Source organism: Pygocentrus nattereri, chromosome 11 (genome assembly GCF_015220715.1).
Source record: "Pygocentrus nattereri isolate fPygNat1 chromosome 11, fPygNat1.pri, whole genome shotgun sequence".
Classification (NCBI taxonomy): Eukaryota; Metazoa; Chordata; class Actinopteri; order Characiformes; family Serrasalmidae; genus Pygocentrus; species Pygocentrus nattereri.
This window is the reverse complement of record NC_051221.1, coordinates 29159040-29169555: the sequence shown is the minus strand read 5'-3', so window position 1 is coordinate 29169555 and position 10516 is coordinate 29159040. Positions and strand designations below refer to the sequence as shown.

General features: G+C 40.0%; 1 protein-coding gene across 2 annotated transcripts; it reads right to left on the bottom strand.

Moving 5' to 3' along the window:
• Positions 1–74: 74 nt before the first annotated feature.
• On the bottom strand, positions 75–7704 carry chid1 (chitinase domain containing 1). 2 transcript variants are annotated; one of them, XM_017682103.2, is made up of 13 exons: positions 7528–7704; positions 6666–6789; positions 6349–6498; positions 5025–5157; positions 4006–4050; positions 3763–3869; positions 3010–3071; positions 2746–2838; positions 2439–2540; positions 1470–1622; positions 636–716; positions 407–449; positions 75–312 (listed from the first exon to the last, which is right to left on the bottom strand). In XM_017682103.2, exons 2-13 carry the CDS (start codon positions 6771–6773, stop codon positions 214–216), a joined length of 1176 nt encoding a protein of 391 aa, XP_017537592.1. In that variant the 5' UTR covers positions 6774–6789; positions 7528–7704; the 3' UTR covers positions 75–213. The 2 variants fall into 2 exon arrangements, with proteins under 2 accessions (XP_017537592.1, XP_017537591.1); XM_017682102.2 differs by having other exon boundaries at positions 6666–6792; positions 7528–7703.
• Positions 7705–10516: the final 2812 nt, after the last annotated feature.

Here is a 10516-nt window from a genome sequence, read left to right as displayed (position 1 = left end):
ATGAATATGATTATGTACTTAAATTGACCTGAAATTCCAGCATTTAGTTCAGTGCATTACAGATAAACAAGAAATAGTAAAAAATAATTTTATTGGCATGCTCAGCACTGGCATCGTCATAAATAACAATGTACCATGACACGTCAGTATTTGTGAAGATGAAACACATTTGTATATGTGTGGGCATGTGTGCATTAGTGGTCCCAGTCCAATTTAGAAAAGGTCGTAGAAATAGTCCAAGCCCTGTCCGAGTTCCCACATTGAAATCCCTGTGCCCAGTTCAGCTGCCAGGGCAATTCGTAGCTGGAGAGACTAAAAACAGTGGAAAAGCATCCTTGGAATTGAATTTCATTGTAATTATATGAGTCACAAATATTTACTATTACAAAAGTGCAGTCTGTCTTACCTTCAGAGTTGGGTAATAGACTACATGTTTCACCGCATTACTCCTAAAAATATACATAAGCAATGTTATAATTCACAGTTAAATTCCAGTAGTTAAGATGTTTGGCAAATGTGAGTAAGAGGTAGGAAAGAGACATTACTACCACATGATCAAGATACTGAATGTCTTCTACAGAAACTACATCTAGACAAGACGTGTGTGTGTGTGTGTGTGTGTGTGTGAGTGAAACCTTCTGTAATTGAAATAGTGCTCTCCTGAGTAGTCATCCCAAAGTAGCTTAGGCTTGACTTCCTTCAGTAGCTCAGTGTACCTACAAAATACCAAGAGAGGAAAAAGGGTAGCTGAGGTTTAAAAAATAATAATAAAATAAATAAAAAATATCCTAACCTGGTTATATTTCAATTCTTAGCATGTTTCCCCTCCCTTTATCTTAAGTTCTACTTAAGAAACAGTCATATGCAAAATTTTAAACCCCCCCCAAAAAAAATGATCTTCTGATTTTTTTCCTTGAAAATATGTTAACACAGCCTCTGCAGGGAACAAAATTAAATACGGCATATTTTTTTTCTTTTCAAAAAATTTGTACACCATTTCTATTTATTTACTGAATTTAACATATCGGAAAAAATAACGACTGTACCATAACTTTTGCACAGGCATTTTATGTTTTATTTTTACCTCAATGTTAAATTCAGCAAATAACCAGTAAATGTGTACTGTGTAAAGTGTGTAGAAGTGTGTTCTCTGTAAAGAATGTGTAACTTATTTGACTTATATTTAAATCAACAAAACATGTCATTTGACTGGGGTCCCCAAATTTTTGCATACAACAAATACTAAACTACACATTTGAATACATTACACTGTTGTTTTAAAGTATTTTTTAAGTATGTTTTAAGTATGTCTGCTGAATGTGTCCCCTGAATGTTATAGCAGAACAAATTATACAGAGAATATGTTTCTTCTGGACAGTGCCATAGACCTGAAAATAAAAATTCAATATTTAACTTGCTATATTTTGATAATAAACTCTACTGTTACAGTAACTCTGCAGCACTCATACCTGCCCCCCAACAGGGGCTCTGCTCCTCCGTGGCTGGAGAAGTCAAGGCCATACAGGTTAAGACCCAGGAGGATCTTGTGCCTCAACTGGGTCTGTGGGGCAAGCTTCAACACACAGTCACGCATCCAAGGCAGGGGGGCGCTGGGGCCGGGCCTACAGTGCAAATCTAAATATTAGCTTTGACTTTGCTTAACATGTAAAACCAACATCACCACAGACTAATGTAATCACCATCCAAGTAACCAGTTTCACATGAGCAGCTTGCTGTCTAATAGGTATATAGTACAGTCGTATGCAAAGTTTGGCACCCCAGTCATTACATGTTTTGTTGATTTTCCAAATGAAAATAAGTTACCACACCCTCTACAGAGAACATGATTCTACACCATTTAATACATGATTAATTATAATTGCTTATTTGCTGGATTTTAACGTATTGGGAAAAATTAAAAGTGAAATATGGCCAGTGCAAAAGTTATGACTTAATTTTTCCTCAAATATGTTAAATTCCACAAATAAATGCGAACACTAAAATGTGCAGAAAAGTGTCCTATTTAAGTGTGTTCTCTGTAGGGGATGTGTAATTCACTTCAACAACAACAAAAAAGAAGTCAACAAAAACGTAATTTGACAAGAGGCAATCAAACATTCGCACATGACTGTACACCCACAAATAAGATTTCAAATGAAGATATTTTCCAAACACCTCAAGTCAGTAAATATGTTGTAGAACAGAGCAGCACTCTGGTTATACAAGTTAGTGTAAACATTGGTTTGTGAGAGCAGGTGAACATCTATAAATGCTCACTTCCTGTTTCCTTGCAGGGGCACAGCACAACTTCACCATTTGTCTTTTAGCAAGCTGATGGAATTTCAAATGAAACTAAATTCAAAGTACTACTCAGAAAAGAAGTTAGGATTTTGTACACATTGGTTAACAAGATAAGATCTTTCCAGTGGGAGTCTAACCTGCCAGGGCTGGAATAATCGTAAGTCATCAAACTAAACGCATCCACATGGGGGGCCAGCTTCTCAAAGTCTTCCTTCCCAAACATGCCTGGTTGGTGTGTCCTAAACATAAAACAGGTAAGAAACGTTTGTGATCTGGCTCACATACCGACATCAGTTTGCGACAGCAAAGACTTTGACTGTGTCCAAAACTGATTACTGTTGTATTACATACGCTACACTAATTAATGCACTTGCCATACTATTTGGTGGTATGGAATTATTTGGTTTTGCACAGTAACAAAATCAATGCATGAGGTGTTTTTACCCAGGGCTGACAGCTGGAGGAATGACCAGAATGCAGGTAAGTTTCCCAGCCTTCAGGAACTTGCACAGGTGTGCGACCAGGTGAACCAACTCTCTGCATCACAAAGGTGACACAATACATACTCAGCAATGAGCTCAGAGCAGGGAAGCTCAGCTAAAATACTCATGGCTTTAACAGAATGCTGAAAATATGAATTCAGTCTCTTATTGACTCAAATATTCACTGTTCACGTGCTAACACACACACAAACACACACACACTGACTTTCTCTTGTTGCCTCCCAGCTGACTCCACAGTTCCAGAGTGTAGCCATCAAATCCCTCTGCCTAAAGTGAAAAAAACGTGGTTATTGATAAGGTCATACTTTAAAACTCATTAATAAGCAGTTATAACATTAATAAAAAGGCCAATAGTGATCTGTTGCTTGCCACTTAGAGAGCCCACATTCATCTACACTGTTAAACATCAGATCTTGCTGGATACTGATCTTATGTTGTCTTCTCCATCTGGCAGCATTATACATGTCATCTTCATTATGTGTGTGTGTAAATAAATAGTGATTTTATGGATGTTAGTGTGTTTAACCATTGTCAAACCTCTCCTCAAGGAAGCCCAGTATTATACGTAGTTAAAAAGCAACTCCTGGTTTGACCAATCAGTGCTTCATTAAATTGTGCTCATGATGTAATTGATGATATTAACAAGTCTCTGTGGTGGCTGTGAAGGTGTCAAGGAAAAATATGGACCCAAGAAATTCTTGTTACTTTTTATTGTTTTTATGTTTATTTGAATTATGAATATGACTTTATTCTAATGTATATTGTGATAAACTCACTGCTGAGGTAAATTGTTAAAAAATTTGCTTAGATGCCTAAAACCTTCACACAGTATTGTGTGTGTGTGTGTGTGTGTGTATATATATAGCATGAGGTACTTTGCAGTACTCTACACAGACACATTTTACATTTAATTGTTTACATCACAAAAGCAGTGCAACATTTTGATGCTCCACCGTACCTTCGCCACCTCAACAACCTCTCTTCCAATCTCCTCAATCTCATCCTCACTATCCAGCACACTCATGTAGTCCTGATAAGACCAGCCATCAAATAACAATCGAGGTACTACAGAAAACAGTGAGGGTGGAACAGGGTGGACATAAATTAATATTACTGATCATGACTTTTGTTCACCAGATGTCCTAGAATTTAACTGTGTTGTGTACAATCCAGAAAAAATCTATAGGGAGAAAATACTCACATATTTTATTTTTTTTGTTTGCTTTCCTCACAGCTTTGACCCAACCTGTTAAAATCAATAAAAATGCATTTAACATTTGTGTTAAAAAGATATGACTGAGCTTAATGTATTTTAAATATTTAAACTGATGGAATATTAGTATGGGGTTTAGGCCTCTAACAATAATGACATTATTCCTTTATTATGGTTATTTGAGCTGATTTTCCACTCTTAGATTTCTTAAAGATATGGTTATGTCAACAGAATATCCACTAGGTGTGCTTTCATTTGCTGCAAATGCAATAAGAGAAAGTAGAAAATGCATTATTTGAGATTTCATGAGTCTTAACAAAAAACAAGTATCAGTATCAGGCCAGTATCTGATAACAAAGTGAAAAAAAGAAAGAATCTGATATGGTCCTGTAACAAATCTGTTCTGAAATACCACTCAGACTGTTGGTGATGCTTCAGTAAGATAATCTAAATTTACATGGCCATCTTAAGTGATGTGATTAAATTAAAAATAGCTCATTATAAAGCTGAAACAAAATATTGGTATCAGCTGATACTCAAAGTTTAACATTATAAGTATCAAAGTTCTGACTGGCAGTGGTGAGTAATGTTTGTTTGGGCATGTATCTATCATCAACTGCATACAATGAACAAATAAGACAACTGTTAATCACAATTACTTTTATGGCAGTAACTCATCATCTAAAACTTCATGACTGGCTGGCCTAACGGAGTATTTTAAGTGACACTTTTTAATCCCACAAATGGGGGAATTTCACCTCCACATTTAACCCATCCGTGAAGTGAAACACCACATACACACACACACACTAGGGGGTAGTGAGCACACTTGCCCGGAGTGGAGGGCAGCCCTATCCACGGCGCCCGGGGAGCAATTGGAAGTTAGGTGTTTCTCAGTCATGGACTATCGGCACTGGGGATTAAACCAACAACCTTCCGGTCACAAGGCCAGTTGCCTAACCTCCAGCCCACGACTGTATGATAAAAAATGTAGGTGATGCACCCACCAGGGTCGTGGTCATGCAGGCCAGTGATATGGAAGCTCTCTGGCCCCCTACGTCTGAGCTGCAGCCACACTGGGGATACTGAGGTCAGCTTAGGCCCAAACAACTTAGCAATGTCATAGCCATGGGAGTTCCACTGAAGTAAGGAAACAAAACAGACAGTAAGCAATCGTTCCTGTGCCTTTTTCTGCTAGTATAGCATGAATTTTGACATTTTTACCTGTTAGAAATGTTTATTTTTGGTAGATGTTTAACATGCACTCCAATATTTATATATACACTATATTGGCAAAAGTATTTGCTCATCTGCCTTCACACGCATATGAACTTGAGTGACATCCCATTCTTAATCCATAGGGTTTAATATGATGTCAGCCCACCCTTTGCAGCTATAACAACTTCAACTCTTCTGGAAAGGCTTTCCACAAGGGTTAGGAGTGTGTTTATGGGAATTTTGACCATTCTTCCAAGAAGTGCATTTGTGAGGTCAGACACTGATGTTAGACTAGAAGGCCTGGCTCGCAGTCTCCGCTCTAATTCATCCAAAGGTCAGACAAGTACCGTTCTCCTGGCAACCACCAAACCCAGACTCATCCATCAGATTACCAGATGGAGAAGCATAATTCGTCACTCCAGAGAACACGTCTCCACTGCTGTAGAGTCCAGTGGCGGCACTTTACACCACTGCATTCGACACTTTGCAGTGCACTTGGTAATGTAAGGCTTGGATGCAGCTGCTCGGCCATGGAAACTCATTCCATGAAGCTCTCTGCACTTTTCTTGAACTAATCTGAAGGCCACATGAAGTTTGGAGGTCTGTAGTGATTGACTCTGCAGAAAGTTGGTGACCTTTGCACACTATGCACCTCAGCATCCGCTGACCCCGTCTGTCATTTTATGTGACCGACCACTTTGTGCCTGAGTTACTGTCATTCCCAATCGCTTACACTGTTATAATATCACTGACAGCTGTCTGTGGAATATTTAGTAGTTATGAAATGTCACGACTGGACTTGTTGCAGAGGTGGCATCCCATCACGGTACCATGCTGGAACTCACTGAGCTCTTGAGAGCGACCCATTCTTTCACTAATGTCTGTAGAAGCAGTCTGCATGCCTAGGTGCTTGGTTTTATACACCTGTGGCCATGGAAGTTATTGGAACACCTGAATTCAATGATTTGGATGGGTGAGTGAATACTTTTGGCAATATAGTATATATATATATATATATATATATATATATATATATCACATTAGCATATCAATACTGTAAGTTTACCGATATACAGAATGGCTGGTGTGAAGAAGCATGGAGAGAAAAATTACCGGTGTAATGTAGCCCAACACTGCTCCCTGGAAGTGGCGTGTTGGTAGGGCATGAGGGCAATATCTCTTTTCTTCTCTGACTACATCCCTCCACTGCGGGTCTTTCACTACCAGGCCCCTCTCCTGCACTGGCCGCTCTGCTACCGCTGCCTAAGACACACACATGGCTTTAAAAGTAAAAGCAACAGTGATGTCTCATTGCCTCTCCTCTTTATTATGATCTCCAGCTAGAAGTTTCATTTAAATCAGTTTTTATTAATTGTACACCTAAAGGTACCCAAAACTGAATGCAAAAATAAATTAATTATATATTTTACCTCAGTGTCCTGCACTTTACTGGACTTTTTGGCATCTGTTTTTGAGAGGGTGCCTCTGATCACAGGGGCCGACATACAGATGTATAGAAATGTCAGAACAGCTCTCATCTCAGTCTCTTCTCCTCTTCTGGAGAAAAAAGATCTTGCAGTTAGTGCAGCCTCTGGTGAAATACTATGTGCTAGTGCTGGTCAATATGACAATATTTATGATCATCATGAAAAAGTACAATAGAATATGCCTTTCTGAATACATCATATATATCATCAGTACTTAAAACACTTTCTTTTCATAATGTTTGATTAAAAAGAGAGCTTAGATCAGTTACATTAAATTTAGTGCAACACTGTGTATGAAATGAGTAACTGCATTCATAGTTTCTGATACTATTTTCGACACATCATAGAAACTTCCTGAGACCACAGGAAGTTTTAATTAAAGAACCTTTGTCATCATTTAACAAGTCCATTTTTTACGTGCACAGCTGATGATCTCGCTGTCTGATTCAAAACCTCCGAGACTCGTGTGAGCTTTCATTCACTGCTGTTGTCTTTCAGACTAACCCATCTCTAGAAACCTTCTGCCAGTATCAGGTACAAACCCTGTGAGGATTTCATCAGTCGACTTTACGCCGAGCAACATACTCGGTCTTCTACGGCGAGAGGAAGCAAACTACAGATAACTGTGAGCAGTTTCCTTCTTGTCCTAAACCTGAGGCAGACCTGCTGGTTTGTGTCCGCTCTTGCTGTCCAGCTACAACTTAACTCGCGACACAAACACCTATCAGACTGACAGTTAACGACAGCTCAGCTCTGCTATCGCCCACTGCTGGAGTGTACTATGAAATAAAAGAGTCGTGCTTACTCAAAAGCTTCTCTCTGGTGTTAAATCTTCAGTTGTTGGGCTGTTAAATAACGCGGACGTGCAGAAAACAGTGCTGCATTCCTGTGATCAGGTACCTGGATTAGCTTAGCTTAGCCGCCACAGTGCTGCTGTCAGTGGGGAGACTCGCACACAGCAGTCACGTGACCGGCGGCCGGCTACTGTGTTTCCTGTATTTGAAATGGAAAGGCGTTGAATGTGTGTATGTATGTGTATGTATATACACACACTATACACACACACACACGGCAGGAAAAAGCATGTATGCTGGTATGCTGGCCAACCGGCATGACCATGCTGAGTGAGCAGCTAAACCAGAACCAGACCTGCATGTAACTATTCTATTTTATTTTGCAGGGAAGGCAGCACAGGGCAGGCTGTAGAAAGCAAATATCAAAACATAAACATGGCCTAACCCTGGGCATTTTATCAAATCATCAAATCAAATTTATTTGTATAGCGCTTTTTACAACGGATGTTGTCACAAAGCAGCTTTACAGGATTTCAGAAAAGACAAAGTTTCCACAGGACTGAAAGAATGTACAGAATGTTCAGAAACCCCCCAGTGGGCAAGCCAGGGGCAACAGTGGCAAGGAAAAACTCCCTCAGAACTGAGGAAGAAACCTTGGGAGGAACCAGGCTCACCAGGGGGGACCCATCCTCCTCTGGTCAAACTACCTACAAGTGATTATACTACTAATATTAACAACAGTAATATTGATATTAGGAATATCTAGGAATCTATGAGAACATCAGGGTAGGGTGGGCAGCTCATCCAAGGTGGATGGTGGTAGGCGTGGGCAGCTGGTCTGAAGTGGGTAGCAGGGGGGCTCGGCAGTCAGTCGTCCTTCGGTGTCCAGCCGGACATGTGGGCAGTTGTATACTCGGAAAAAAAAGCAGGTAAATGGGATTAGTTTTGTTCTATCCGTTTGTATATAAACAGGGAATGTAAACATTTACAGAGTGTGGCTAATGACTCCGGCAGATCTGACTATGACAGCTTAACTAAAAGGAGAGAACCGGAAGGACACACAGACACGGCAGCACTCTGAAACAGTTCGGCATCCCTCCACTCCACCATCCACAAACCTGAGTGACCGCGTGCGAGCAGCGGGACGACAGCACCAGCGTCTCAGTTTACTATAATTCCCTGTGTCCATGGACCCCTGGATCTTCCCTATCTAGGGGGGAACATTACCTACCAAAAGCTAAACTGAACAAGTGTGTTTTCAGCCTAGTCTTAAAGATTGAGACTGTGTCTGAGTCCCGAACAGTTTCTGGAAGATCATTCCAGAGTTTGGGGGCTTTATAAGAAAAAGCTCTTCCCCCAGCTGAAACCTTCTGAATTCTAGGAACTATTAATAAGCCAGCGCTCTGGGATCTGAGTGGTCGTGATGGCTCATAATGAGAAATAAGGTCTTGCAGGTATTCAGGAGCGAGACCATGTAGGGCTTTATAAGTCAGTAAAAGGATTTTATAATCAATACGGAATTTAATAGGTAGCCAATGAAGTGATGATAGCGCTGGACTAATATGCTCAAATTTTCTAGTTTTAGTGAGGACCCTGGCTGCGGCGTTTTGGACTAGTTGGAGTTTGTTTAAATTCCTGCTCGTACATCCTGACAGTAGCGCATTACAATAGTCTAGCCTAGAAGTAATAAAGGCGTGTACTAGTGTTTCTGCATCACGCAGGGACAGGGCATTTCTGATCTTGGCGATGTTGCGAAGATGTAGAAAAGCTGTCCTAGTGATGCTGCCTATGTGTTGATCGAATGATAAATCTGAATCTATTATAACGCCGAGATTTTTTGCTGCTGAGCCAGGTGTGGCTGGAAAGTCGGCGAGATTTAAGATTAAATCTGGTGATTTACTTCTTGCTAATTTTGGACCCAGAAGGAGAACCTCCGTTTTGTTACTGTTTAATAGGAGGAAGTTGCGTGACATCCAGCCTTTCACGTCTTTTACACAGTCCTCCATTTTCTTTAACCTGTGTTGGTCATCAGGCTTGGCTGATATGTACAGTTGAGTATCGTCTGCATAACAATGAAAGTTTACGCCATGGTTACTTATAACTGTGCCTAACGGTAACATGTATAGTGTAAATAGTAATGGTCCTAATATAGACCCCTGCGGAATTCCAAATCTCACTTTTGAATAATTGGAAGATAAATTGTTTACCCTAACAAACTGATAACGTTCTGATAGGTAAGATCTGAACCATGATAGGGCCGTCCCTGTGACTCCAACCATGTTTTCTAACCTTTCTAGGAGAATATTGTGGTCTATTGTATCGAAAGCCGCGCTGAGGTCAAGTAGCACTAAGAGAGATATGTAACCTTGATCAGAGGCAAGAAGAAGATCATTAGTTATCTTAACTAGAGCCGTCTCAGTGCTATGGTGTGGCCTGAATCCAGACTGGAATTTTTCATATATATGGTTCTTGTGTAGATATGAACTAAGTTGTTGGGCCACAGCTTTTTCTAAGATCTTAGATATAAACGGTAAGTTAGAAACAGGCCTGTAATTGGACAAAACGGCGACATCAAGATTTGGTTTCTTGATCAGGGGTTTGATAACTGCTAGTTTAAAAGCTTTGGGTACATGGCCCAGACTAAGGGATGAGTTTACAATAGTTGAGATAGGGTTTATAATAACTGGCAGTACTTCTTTGAGTAATTTTGATGGAATTGCATCGAGTGTGCAGGTTGTGCAATTTGCAGAAGAGATAATCTTCTCTAGCTCTAGCTGTGGGAGGGGGTGAAAGGTTTCCAGACTCTTTTCTACAGCTGTGTTTTGTTCTATATCAGCCAAGTCAGATGGCAGCAAAGCTGGATTTGAATTTGATACTGTGGGTTGAATTTGTTGTCTAATATTATCAATTTTATTATTAAAGAAGTCCATAAAAACTTCACTGGTGAGAGTTGCTGGGATTTCTGGTTCATTACCTGCCTGATTTTGTGTGATTTGGGAA